The sequence below is a fragment of the Ochotona curzoniae genome, unplaced genomic scaffold (assembly GCF_017591425.1).
Source record: "Ochotona curzoniae isolate NIBS_2020 unplaced genomic scaffold, NIBS_Ocur_1.0 contig_66, whole genome shotgun sequence".
NCBI lineage: Eukaryota > Metazoa > Chordata > Mammalia > Lagomorpha > Ochotonidae > Ochotona > Ochotona curzoniae.
The window spans coordinates 21,757,423-21,771,657 of NW_024466512.1; the positions used below are offsets into that span (position 1 = coordinate 21,757,423).

Below are 14,235 nucleotides of genomic sequence, written 5' to 3' on the forward strand. Positions count from 1 at the left end.
CTGTCTCTCCTTCTCTATGTATATCTAACTTTGCAATAAAAACTTTGCAGGCGCCTTGCAATCTCAGTATCCTACATAGGCACTGGTTCAAGCCTAGGCTGCTCTACTTCCGATCCAGCTTCCTGCTAACAGATGAGGAAAAGAAGTGGAAGAGGACCCAAGTCCTTGGATCCCTGCCACCCTCATGCACGACCATGGCTTCCTCCTTGCCCAATCCTAGATACTGTGGCCATCTGGGTAGTGAACCAGCAGACAGATGATCTCTCTTCCCACTCCTTTCTCTAGCTCTTTCAAATTAATTGCTTTGAGTCCAAATGATAATTTGACTTGGTGTACAAGTCAGATTTCAACTTTTTGAATCATTTGTGACTATCTGTACATTGATCTAATATAGTTCCAGCCATCATTATGCATTCAGCTTCTTTTTTTAAAAATTTATTTATTTTTATTGGAAAGGCAGATGCACAGAGAGGAGGAGAAACAGAGACGAAGATCTTCCATCTGATGATTCACTCCCCAAGTGACTGCAACGGCCAGAGCTGCGCCAATCAGAAGCCAGGAGCTAGGAACTTCTTTTGGTGTCTCCCACGCAGATGCAGGGTCCTAAGGCTTTGGGCCATCCTCGACTGCCTTTCCCAGGCCACGAGCAGGGAGCTGGATGGGAAGTGGAGCTGCTGGGACTAGAACAAGCACCTATATGGGATCCTGGTGCATTCAAGAAGGCCTTAACCACTACACTACCGGGCCCTACATTCAGTGTCAATACAGACACCTCAACATAGGCCACTGTGGAGGTCAATTAGCAGCCGAAGCCAATAATCTTTAAGTAATTACAGTTCCTGAAAGGCATATTAAAACATCCCCCCCTTTTTTTTTTTAAAGATTTATTTTTATTATTTTTTCATTGGAAAGGCGGATATACAGAGAGGAGAGACAGAGAGGAAGATCTTCCATCCGATGATTCACTCCCCAAGTGAGTGCAACGGGCCGATACTATGCCGATCCGAAGCCAGGAGCCTCTTCCGGGTCTCCCATATGGGTGCAGGGTCCCAAAGCTTTGGGCCGTCCTCGACTGCTTTCCCAGGCCACAGGCAGGGAGCTGGAAGGGAAGCGGGGTTGCCGGGATTAGAACCGGCGCCCACATGGGATCCCGGGCGTGCAAGGTGAGGACCTTTAACCACTTGTGCCACCGCGCTGGGCCCAAAACATCCCCCTTTTAAAACTACATATTCATGTAATGCCAGATATCCTTCATGTATGCTAACCAAAACACAGTGCAACACATTGAACACAAAAGATATGCAAATCCAGCTGTCTTGTATTAAACCAGACATTAAGAAGATTTATAAAAATGTAATACAATGCCAGTCTTAATTTCTTTGAAAATATACTTATTCATAAAATGTTATTCACATTAATATGCCATAGGTTTATTATAGCTGTCTTTAGTGAATTAATATTTAATTTTCTTCTCATTTTGAATTAAAATATAGTTAAACATAAATAGATATATAATCCACATAAACAGAAGTGCTTTGGCATCCTTATACTTTTCAAAAGTGCAAAGGGGCAAGGAGGCCAAAAGTGAACTGCCATCATTTCTAGCTTCCATTACTGAAATTAGCCTTCTTAGAGCCAGAATAATGCGTCCAGCCATCTCTTCGCATAGTCAGAGAAATCCAAATCTATCTGGCTTGATAATCTTGGGACCAAGGCTCACAAGGTGATCACCTTGTGATTCACAAGGAGAATCTGAGTAACAAAGTTACATGATCTTTCTTATTTCAGTCTCCTTTCTCATTATTCTTCTTCGCAGCAGGGTCCTTCAATGTACTGAGCCCCACCTGTTCTGGATACCTTTACGCTGGTTCTGCCTAAAGCTTCCATGCCATTACAACTGTCTCCACCCTTCTCTTTGTCTCATTAATTCTCTCATCCTTTCCTCCTCTCTCAGGTTAGGCAAAGTCCCTCTATATAATTCTTGTAGTTCCTGGCCAATTTTATTCACAGAATTCATCAGTTTCAGAACTATACCTTTGGAATCATGTGATTTAATATTTCCTTTTATTTCACAGCAGAATAACAGTGTAAAAAAAGTGTAATAACAGTGTAAAAAAAATCAGCAATACATTTTTAGAAACTCAATCATTTTCACTAAGATTTTCACAGGAGTCTTGCACATCATGTCCAGATCCTGGTAGGAATATCAGTTGCATGGAGGTTTTAGCACTCTGAGGGCTTTGTGCCACACTTTCTCAGTTTTAATGCCACAAGGAAACAACAAGGACATAAGGCATTAGTGCGACCTATGGGAGGGCTGCAGCCTTGTGAGCAGTAATGTGATGAGCCCCAGTAAAAACTCTGGACACAAATGCTTGGGTACTTTCAAGACAGGCAACACCTTGTGTATACTGTCACACACTACGATTCGGAGGCAATAACACCGATCATAAGTCCATGGGGAAAGGATGACAGGAAATTCCTATATTTGAACCTCTCCAGTATTCTACTCTAAGTGTTACTTATTATGGATAATTTTAACTTGTATCCTTCCTTTCTTTTCCTGTGTGTGCAAGCGCACATTCATGGGTGGGCAGGAATAACCTGTATCCTTTCTATAATAAATTAACTATAACTGCTTTCAGTTTTCAGAGTGTCTGGTGAAGCCTCTAAACTTACAAGGGTTATCTAAAGTTAAGGGCAATGATGAAGGGCTGTTCTCTCAGATACTGCAAATTCAATGCTTGTTCAAGATCATACCACAAAGACAGACTTTAAGACTTGACTTAACCAGTTTTCAAGGCAACACATTTTATTCTGATTGTATCTCATAGTACAAATCAAATAAATACATTGTTTTAAAAGAAAAGTAGAACTCTCTAGCATTATCATTTGCTAAAATAGTATAAGAGACTAACCACCATTTAGCACAAATGAGAAATGTAGAATACTTAAACTCCTTCCTTTTAACCAAGACTTAGTCATTAAGTCACTAAGCTTGTCTTTGAATTTCCTCCAACTAAATATGAATTACAAGCAGACAGATTAATCTGTTGTGTGTTACTATAAAACACTAAACACAAGCACAAATTCCAAATACCTGAGGGGTTTTCCAAATATGCTAAGAACCATCATAAGTCACCTTAATCTGTAAGTAATGGGCATCAAATATTTTCTTTATTTAATTTTCTATAAGTTTGCATTTTCTCTATGTTTTTTTAACTAATTTTCTGTTTCTAAGAAGAGATAAGGTGAACCATAACATGTCAATCTATGCAAGACCAGCTGGATTGTGTTAAACTGAATATGGTACCCAAAAATATTAAAGGCCTTTCCATCTTGAAATTGGAACCATCAGTCAAGATACAAATAAAAATATTTCTTAAATATATATGTACAGTAGTACAACAACCAGAAGGTACTCAGAATAAAGCACTTACATTTCAGTGAATTTCAGGCAACTGACTGCAATTAACTGGAAAAGTACACTAACTGGCTTTATGTAGGTCCAAAACAGGTATTACATACTGAATTGCTGTTTACTTAGATACAAATTGACTATCATAGTTCTACTAAGCCTAAAAATCAAGTCAAGCTGCATTATGTCAGTTCTGGCAAACCAATCATGACAAAACCAATCAGTCCATATCTACGTTAAAACGAATCATAAGGGAGTACTGAGTGATGCGAAACACGCAATATAAAGGAGAAATACAAGTAAGACTGTAAGATGATGACTATAAGTAAGGGAGGTAGGAGGGACATACATATGCATTAGACATACATGCTAATGCCCACAAATAACCCACAGAGACAGAGAAAGTACCTGGAAAGCTGTGAGTGCGCCAGTCCCTGGGTTATACAGGCATCGCAGCGAAGGCATGCTGTCCGCCAGGCTGGAGCAGCCCAGCCACAGAGACCTGGGCATAGAGCACTGCAGAGAGAGGACAACTATGAGATGGGACAGTATGAGACAGGATGACATAGATTACAGAAATTGTCAAGGCTTGCCTCAATGCAATAGAAACATCTGTAACAAATGGTACTACTTACTGGTTCTAATCTCAGAGAAAACTCAAAAAGAAGCACTGGTAGCCAAAAAGCAGTAGGAAAAAAGATTACAGATTAAAACAATAAAACTTTGTATCTATTCTTCTATGAGTCTAAAGGCGATCTACTTCTTAATCCAACTTGTTATTATCTTTCTTTACACACCTCAATTCATCTGCTGTAAATGTAACCACAGGATAAAATGTGCAGATTAAGCACTAAGACAAATATTTCATAGTAGCATTAAACTGATAAGAACAGATACTACACTTGATCTTAGCCAATAGGCTGAGAAGCGATTCAGAGAGCATTATTAGACATGGTAAATCAGAAAAGAAAACACCACAGGACCATTTTTGAGAAGAAAACATATTGTATCCCTCCAGCTTTGACAACTAACTCTGCACACTTTGGATGTGTTTTATGTATCTTGTTAGTCTGCTATTCATTAACCAAAATGCATAGTTACTACAGCAGCTGCCTCTTCATCTTTCCAGATGGGTTGCAGTGGGAAGAGAGAGGTTATGGCAAGAAGCAACCCAAACCAGAAGGGAAAACAATAGCAAGAGAGACAGGATAGTGGGGGTGGAGCAGTGGAAAAGTACAAAAAGCTACAAGTATTAGTGCCTTCCCAAAAATGTGTGTGAATGTAAATATACATAAAATGCACTGTTTCCAAAAAACTAAAAGAAAAAAAAAAGTAGAAATTTGAAACACTGTACCAGACCCGGTGGCGTGGACCAGCAGCTAAAGTCCTCGCCTTGAATGCACCAGGATTCCATATGGGCGCAGATTCTAATCCCGGCAGCTCCACTTCCCATCCAGATCCCTGCGTGTGGCCTGGGAAAGGCAGTCGAGGACAGTCCAAAGCCTTGGGACCCTGCACCTGTGTAGGAGACCTGGACCTGGAAGAAGTTCCTGGCTCCTGGCTTTGGATCGGCATAGCACTGGCCATTGCAGTCACTTGGGGAGTGAGTCATCAGATGGAAGATCTTTCTCTCTGTCTCTCCTCCTCTCTGTATATCCAACTTTGCAATAAATATAAATCTTTAAAAACAAAAACACACGGTACCAGGCAGGTGCTACAGTAAGCAGGTTAAGCCCCCATTTGAGACGCCTGCATATCATATTGAATTGCAGGTTTGAATTTCTACAGCTTCAATCCAGCTGTCTGTTAATGTGCTTGGGAAACAGGAGATAATGGCTCAAATACTTGAGTTCAGACAACCTATGTGGGAAACTCTATGAAGCTCTTGCCTTCTGGCTTTGGCCTGGCCCAGCTCTGGATATTGTGACTATTTGGACAGAGAGCCAACATATGGATGATTTATTTTTCTTTCTTTCTTTCTGAGTCTCTTCTGAATGTATTTCAAATAATCTACACAAAAACAAAACAAAGCAAAAAAAAAAAAAACAAACAAAAAACAAAAACCTACTGCACCTTTCAGAACATTCTTTTTCTGTCTTTCTTGTTTCTTTATAAAAATCATTGTATTCATCTACTTGAATGCTACTACCTTCTAAAGAAAAGCAAAAACAAACAAAAACCTTATATATCTAGGGTCCAAGCTGTGGTGTAGTGAGATAAGCTGCTGCCTACAATGCTGGCATCTTACAGTGGAGTACCAGTTTGAATCCCAGATACTATTTCTGATCCAGGTCCTGCTAATGTGCCCGGAAAGGGAGCAGATGATGGTCCTCAACTGAGGTTCCTGAATTCACAGGAAGACCCATATTCCTGCTCCATGTTCCTGCTCCAGCCTGGACTAGTGTTGGCCATTGAGGCCCCTAAAATTCTGTCCCAGACTCTTAGTACAGAATTTGTCCTCCCTCTATCCATCCCTAGATCCAGAGACACAAACTTCTGAAGAGTATACAAGAAAGGTAGCACTGGATCACAAAGTAAACAAAACAGCTTAACTGTCCTCAACTGCCTGCCACACAATCTTCTAACTTTGTCTTTTGTTTCCATTTTTTTTTCACCTTAAAAAACAATCAGCAGCTAAACAATAAATCATTATCTTCACTATTATGTCACTCTCATCAAATTTTTAGAATGGTTCCATATATCACTGCATGAAATCCAAGCACACCATAAGTGTGACCTTTCCCTGCTGCCTGCATCAACCTGCTTTCTTGGTTCCCACTGGTCTTGGCATGCAAGCTGATTAACCTCCTGCATACTTTGTTCAAATGCTTACCTCACCTCTATTTCCTTCTCCATTTTAACCTCTCAATTCCACATCCCTTCTTTTCTCCACTGAACTATTTACACAAATTCCAATCTCTTTCAGTGGTTTCCCATAGAAGGAAAGGGCAGGGTTCAGCACTGTGGCGTAGCAGGTTAAGCTGTGCCTGCAAGGCAGGAAGCCCATATGGATCCTGGTTCAATTCCAGGTTGCTCCACTTTTGAGCAAGCTCCACTAAGATGTCCGGGAAAGCAGCAGCAGGTAGCCCAAGTGCCTGGATCCCTGCAGTTACAGCGGGTGTCCAGCCTTGCCCAGCACTGATAACTACTGCCATTCGGGGAGTTAACCAGGAACTTTGGATTGAGGATTCTCTCTCTTCCACAACCCCCACTCTCCTTTTGAAAGAAAAGAAAAGAAAAGAAAAGAAAAGAAAAGAAAAGAAAAGAAAAGAAAAGAAAAGAAAAGAAAAGAAAAGAAAAGAGAAAAGAGAAGGAAAGAAAACAAAACAAAAGAAAAGAAAAAAGAAAAGGCAACAGGGAGAAGAGACAGGAGAGCATGATTTTAAAATTAAAAGCTTCCATTTCCTTAAGAATCTGTTCTACTCAGAAATATAAGTGATGAACATTTTCTTAAGATTAATGCTTTGGTCATTTATTGAACAAGCATTTTGTAAGATACTGTTTTGGAAACCAGGGATAGAACAATGGACCACAAAAGGTAAAACACCCTGTCCTTGTCAAACTTACATTCCAAGGACATTCTCTCATTCTTAAATGCTTTATGTTAAAAATCATTAAGAGAAACTCATCGTTACTATTAGCAAAGAGACTCTTAGATTACTAAGCAGATGGTTACAATTCTATGTACACTGGATAGAAGGAGGAACAAAATTTAAGGAAAACGGGAAAGACCAATGAAATGGAAATAAATGATAGCAAGAAAATAGGAACTCAGAAGAAACCAGAGCACACATGGTAAGACAGGTGTCATTTACTGCCCTTCCCTTCAGAGTGCCCAAAGCCACACTGAAACCACCCAAACGATGCACAGCACAGCTGGGTCGAGAAGCCAACCACAAGTCCTAGGCCTGAGACTCTTTTTTTTTTGAAATAAAAATACACATATTTATTTGCATTTGAGTATTTCTTATGAGCTTTTTTTTTTTCAGGATTTACTTATTTTTATTGCAAAGTCAGACATACAGAGAGGAGGAAAGAGAGAGGAAGATTTTACATTCATTAATTCACTCCCCAAGCAGACAAAACAGCTGGAACTGGAGCTGAGCCAATCCTAAGCCAGGAGCCAGGAGTTTCTTCTGGGTCTCCCACGCGGGTGCAGGATCCCAAGGCTTTGGGCTGTCCTTGACTCTTTCCCAGGCCACAAGCAGGGAGCTGGATGGAAAGCAGGGCTGCCGGGATTAGAACCAGCATATGGGATTACTGGTGCATTCAAGGCGAGGACTTTAACCACTATGCAATTATTGCATCAGGCTTCCTTCTTATGTTTTTAAGGCATTCCCCCTATGAATGTCTCCTCATTTTATATAGGAATCTGTGTTATTTTCACAAAACATACTTCATCAATTATTATGAGTTTTCCTCCTATTATTTAATCATCCATACACTCCAATCAAAATGCTTTAAAATGAAGAATTTCAAAAGGTTTTCATTATCCTTTTAAACTAAAATTCCAAAATAAAAGTATAATCAATAATGAACCACATTTACCCAGGAAAGTTGCTGGATATACCAGTGTGATTTCCAAAACAGCATTAGCTTACAAACACTACACAGAGGATGCATTCCCGATTATTACAAACAATTGGTATGGGTATACTTAAATATACTTAGAAATGCACATTATCATAAGATTTTATATATTATGGCCCAATTTAAAAATGAATTTTCAAATTGGTTTGTATTATAATAATTAATCTTATCCATACTGGTAAGTGCCACTTAAAAATATTGAGGAAAAAATATAATTACAAAACAAATAGAATAGGCTACCTCACTTACTCGACCTGTTTCCCTTTTACATTCATATTTTGGAATATTAGCTAAATGAAGGAAGGGGATCAAAGGCAATTTGAGCAGTAATTAACAGAGTGGAAAATGTACTGTCATTTTGATGACTATCCTCACATAGTATTTGTATTATATATATATATATACACACACAATACATATATTTATACACATATACATATATATGGGGGGAGAGCATTCTGACCAAGCACTTCCTCAATAACTAAAACTCTTCTGTCTCATTCTATTTACTAAATAATGCTCTTTAAATTTTACCTTTAAGGGTGGTTGTTTAAGGTGCTAAGATTCAGTTAAAATACCTGTGTCCCACATTGCAGTAATCGTATATGATAACCAGCTCAGGTTGCTGACTCCAGTTTCCTGCTAATGTCGACACCAAGAGGCAGTGGGTAATGGCTCAAACAGCTAGGTCCCTGGCATCCAATTGGGACACGTGGGCTGGGTTCCTGGATCCTGACTTTAGTATGGACTAGCCCTGGCAGTTAAGGGTACTTGAACAGTGGCCAAGCAGACTGGAGAGTTTTCTCTCTCTTGGCTTCTCAAACAATTTATTTTTTAGTAATAATAATAATATAAAATGCACCTGAAAAACAAAGCTTCTCTTTTCTTTTCAGAGTTATATACTTGAAAGACAGTGGGACAGAAAGAAAGGGAGAAACAGATAGCTAAGAGCTTAAGCCCATCCAGCTCTCCCTCAGGTGGCAGTGGCCCAAGTGCTTTGCACCATCTGCTGCTGTCTTCCCAGGTGCATGAGCAAGGAACTGGATCAGAAGTAGATTAGCCAGGATTCAGACCAGTGCTCGGATGGGTGGTGGGTGTCACAGGTGGAGGCTTCACCTACTCTTCCAGAGCATACCGCTTCCAAGCACACAGCTTTCTCTTTCCCATGTTGTTTCTCTTTCCAAGTTACATTTAAATTACTAAGATATTCCTTCCATACTTAAAAAAAAAACTTTTTAATTAAAAAAGCAGTTTCTATATGAAGCTGCAATTCAGCAACAACATGCTTATGTTTAAATATTTAGCTTCTATGAACTGTTACAGAGCTTTTGAATGCCCTACTTAAGTGGTTCCACAATCTTACAAACTACAGCAAGGTTGGTTAACAGAAGTGTCTCCATTCTGCACAGAACCTAATTCTCAGCCCACTTTTTATTTATTCTCACCCCAAGTGACACTGTTTTAGAAAAACCAAAAAAATCCTTATAATAATTTATCAAAATGACTATAATAAACCATACAAACCCCTTGAACTTGTGTGAATACACACACACACACAATCAGAGTCAAAAAAAAAGATTGAAATGTTGCAACGAAGAACCTCTAGTACTTGGTAGAGAGTATCATATCCACTGCCCATCAGGTTCAATGGCACAAAATCATTTACACAGAACACTGAGAACCTCCGCCTGCCCAGCACTTGACTGCCTGGAGTAATGTCCCAGATCCTCTTCACTAATGGAGGGCCCTGCAGGCAAGGGGCTGGCCTCAGCATTCACTATATGAAAGCTGAATGACAAAATCTCCTAAACTCAGGTCCCTGTTGGTCAACTTTGAGGAGTAATAGAAGCTATAATGATCAACAATAAAAGGATTGCTGCATTGAGAGTTTATGTGTCCTTAAGCCATGGAATAGAATTCCCTTTGCACTACTATATCAACTTAAAAATTCAGGCCAAGAGAACTGCGGTATTCCACAAGCCGTGAAACATACGTTTGGATTCTACCTATATGAATTCAATGATCACAGTTAAGAATTCCAATTTAGATCATTCCATAGGTAAAACTTCCTCCACCACACAGGGTAACCTAACTGCCGAGGCTTAATTTACAAGGTTATGGTAAAAACCAATATAAGGCTCTAAAAACTGCAAAGTATTATAATGCAAAACAAAAAACCTGTAAAGTGACACTATTACCAAAAACAGGTATCCATGAATGCCACTTGTATTTCAAAATGTTGTGGGATTTCATCATGACCTATACATCATAGAATCAATAAATTCATCCAATCAAATGAAATAAAAGGAGAGGAGAACTGAAGTCTATCAGGCAAATTGATGTCAGACATTGTGCCATGGTATTTTAAATGCTAAATGTCCTGCATTATAATTTATACAGAAGTTAGTTGTTTCCTCATCTAAGTACTCCTTTCAGTTTTACTCCGAAGCTTTCATGCCAAATTTTAAAATACATACTTGCATATCAGATATTTACTGTCACATTGGATTCACGATTTCTGAATATGCCTGCCTCTCCCTCCACCTGTACCACTTTCAGTTTATCACTGTCTAGCCATGGTACCATCATTCTTTGCTCCTTAAGTCTGAAATCTTAAAAAGAGTTATTTCTGACTACTCCTGTTTTTCTTACAATCACTGATTTTATACTTTGATATTATTGATTTTATATGTTGATATATATCTTTTATTGCTTATAATCATGACTTTCCTTTATTTGGATGACACAGAAAAGAGCTCCCATTCCGCAGTTTGCAGGGAAACTATCAATCCAGGTCTCATATGGAAGGAGGGAATCTAGCATCTGAAAAAAGTTACCAACATTAACATTACCAATAATCAAACACAATGAAACCATGTGCAGGGACAGGCTCAGCAGCCTAAGCCTTTGCCTGCAGCACTGAGATCCCACATGGGTGCTAGTTTCTGTCCTGGCTGCTCCACTTCTGATTCATTTCCTGGCTTACAGCCTGGGAAAACTGCAGAAGATGGCTCAAGTTCTTGGACCCCTACATCCACCTTGGAGACCCAGAAGAAGCTCCTAGATTTAGAAGGGTTTGGCCACTGCAGCCCTTTGCAGTGACAACCAGCGGATGGAAGACCTCTCTGTCTCAATTTCTCTGTGTAACTCTTCCTTGCAAACAAAAATATAATTAAAACAAAAACCTTTGAAATGATCTGGAATTTCAAAGCAAACAGCTATTGGCTTACACTTAACTATTAAGAGCCTTTACGTAGGGCCCAACGTGGTAGTATAGCAGTTAAAGTCCTCGTCTAGAAAGCGCTGGGGTCCCATATGGACACCGGTTCTAATCCTGGCAGTCCCACTTCCCATTCAGCTCCCTGCTGTGGTCTTGGAAAGCAGTCGAGGATGGCCCAAAGCCTTAGGACTCTGTACCCACGTGGGAGACCCGGAAGAGCTCCTGGCTCCTGGCTTTGGATGCTTAGCTCTAGCCGTTGTAGCCGTTGTAGTCACCCAGGGAATGAATCATCAGATGGAAGATACTCCTCTCCTCCCTGTCTGTCTGTCTCTATCTCTTTATATATATATAAAGAGAAAGTCAGATATATATACATATCTGACTTTGCAATAAAATAAATCTTTAAAGAAAAAAGAATTCTTCTATAATTTGAGAATGGTTAAAAATAAAACATGGACATTTTATTACATATATTTGCTTCTGACTATGCTGTAATAGTAACTGTTGCCAGACTAAATTTCACACAGCCAAGGCAGCTACAAAAGTTTAATAAATTACTGAAAATTGAAGGCACTGGCAACAACTGATGTAGTCAAGGCTTTAGGAGTCTAGATCCCAAAGAGAAGCGCATTACAGTGAACCTGACATACTCCAAACATTCTCTCAGATGCATTTGCAAGCACAGAGTAAGATGCTAAAAAATAAAGTTTAAGGCATATTTCATGATGCTATAGAACCAAAAAGTGGTGTAATTCATGTGATGAGGCGTTCAGGTGTTTTCAGCTGACATCACAGAATCATGGAAAAGCTATCAAGAACAAGAGTTGAAAAAAAAAAAAGCACCAAAAACAGCTATGTTCATAAAAATAATAAACAAACCCATATGGAAGACCTGGATGACACTCCTGGTTTTGGTCCGGTTCAGCCCATTTGGGCGCTGGTTCGTGTCCTAGTAGCCCTGCTTCCCATCCAGCCTGGGAAAGAAGTCGAGGAAGGCCCAAAGCCTTTGGACACTGCACATGGGAGACTTAGGATTGGCTCAGCTCTGGCTGATGCCGTTATTTGCGGAGTGTACCAATGGACAGAAAGTCTTCCTCTCTGTCTTTTCTCTTCTCTGTATATCTGACTTTCCAATGGAAAAAAAAAAAATTATAAACTTAACTATACCTTGCAAAAGCTCTCTTCTGGGACACCCTCATATTATTTTACTATATCCACTATGTTAGAAAGTTTAGCTTCATCAAGTTCCTCCAGCTAAACACCTAAATCTGTAGCTGGTAGCAATGTCAACATTACTATGGTCATGTATTTCTTCTGTAATTGCATGTACCTTAACTCAAATTTAAAATAGTTTAATTTTTTACTTTTATCTCAGTGAGCCATTTCCTCTTTTGATTATTTTCATAAAATATTACATGGGTTTAACACTGGGAAGGACACACAATTACACATTATGTCATCTGTAGGAAAACCTAGCAAACAAGATGTGCGCCTACTGCCTCTTAAAGATACGCATCAAGACACACATCTACTTTTTTGGATTATGATTTGTAGATTGGAGAGCTAGAAATGTAGTTTGCACTTTCTATAACTACTCACAGTTAGCACATGTTAGTAATTGAAATTTGAACCATGTTCCTGGATGACTACTATTAAATTGTCCTAATTGAAATCTGTATATCGGGCCCGGCGCGGTGGCGCAGTGTTTAAGGTCCTCGCCTTGCATGCCCAGGATCCCATATGGGATCCCTATCCCGGCGGCCCTGCTTCCCTTCCAGCCCCCTGCCTGCATCCCGGGAAAGCAGTCGAGGACGGCCCAAAGCTTTGGGACCCTGCACCCGCGTGGGAGACCCGGAAGAGGCTCCTGGCTTCAGATCGGCATAGTATCGGCTGTTGCGCTCACTTGGGGAGTGAATCATCGGACGGAAGATCTTCCTCTGTCTCTCCTCTCTGTATATCCGCCTTTCCAACGAAAAAATAATAAAAATAAATCTTCAAAAAAAAAAAAGAAATCTGTATATAAAGACAGTGCTAAGTGAGGCTTCCAGTACATTTAAATTTACATAAAATAAAAACTGAGTAAAAGTAAATATTACACTTCTGCCCTAAGTCTGTGACTGGTATAAAATCTGACTTCCCACCAGAGACAAGAAAATTACATAAAATATGCAAGATACATATGGTACGGTGAATGTCTGCAGGAGAAAACCTTAGGTGACCCTTAAAATTGCTCCAGGCTTCAACCTGGAGGAACCTTCCAGTGTGCAAAACAAGGAAGGGGAACACAAACAGTAAAGGGGGTCCACTGACTTGAGGAAACAGAGGAGAACTGATAGAGGCTAAAAGAAATACAACTGGTAAGGTATACTATTGGAGACAAAATATGGGTAAGAACGTTCCAAATATCCCAACAGGGAACCATTCAAATCAGCTCCTGAATACTAAGTCCTGTTTCCATCTGGTGAAACTCCAAAAAAACCAAACAAAGAATTACAACAGAGCTGTGAGCTCAACAACTAAAATCCACATAGACCTGAGGGACTTCTTTGTGTTGACAAGTCGGATCACAGAAGCCCAAGTGAAAATTCAGAACATTCAGGAGTTCCCAGAGAGGCCATATCTCTGTTGTAGGGATACACTACAGCGAAAAGGAGAATCAAAAGAAAGAAAGAAACAAAACCCAGAAACTTCACTAAATCTATCCATTTTTTTATTGTTAATAACATTGTATTATGTGATACAGTTTTATAGGCACTGGGTTTCCCCCCACCCCTCCCACAAAAAAAGTTTATAATCAGCCATAATCGCATCAAGCTAATCCACAAGAAACTCAACTGTCATCCCAAATATGAATAGCATTCTTTCAAAAGAGATTTTTTAAAAAGGATGATCAATAATGTATTTTCACATATCCTAAAACTAAATTTAACATTACTAGATGCGGCTAGCATTGTGGTATAACTTGCTAAGCCTTTGCTTGCAACACTACCATCCCACATGGATGCCG

The 14,235-nt window shown here is 39.6% G+C and overlaps 1 protein-coding gene and 1 pseudogene across 4 annotated transcripts in view; both read right to left on the reverse strand.

Moving 5' to 3' along the window:
* Nucleotides 1-14,235, reverse strand: part of BTRC (beta-transducin repeat containing E3 ubiquitin protein ligase) — a 150,990-nt gene that overhangs the window by 101,539 nt on the left and 35,216 nt on the right. For 2 of the 4 annotated variants that reach the window (XM_040992278.1, XM_040992279.1), the window contains exon 2: nucleotides 3,827-3,934. The exons of 1 other annotated variant lie outside the window; for it this stretch is intronic. In XM_040992278.1, coding sequence (XP_040848212.1) covers nucleotides 3,827-3,934 — 108 coding nt within the window. Of the gene's footprint in view, nucleotides 1-3,826; nucleotides 4,099-14,235 lie in introns of those variants that run through there. One more of the 4 variants, XM_040992277.1, reaches the window with a different exon arrangement.
* LOC121164396 lies at nucleotides 4,250-4,350 on the reverse strand (annotated as a pseudogene).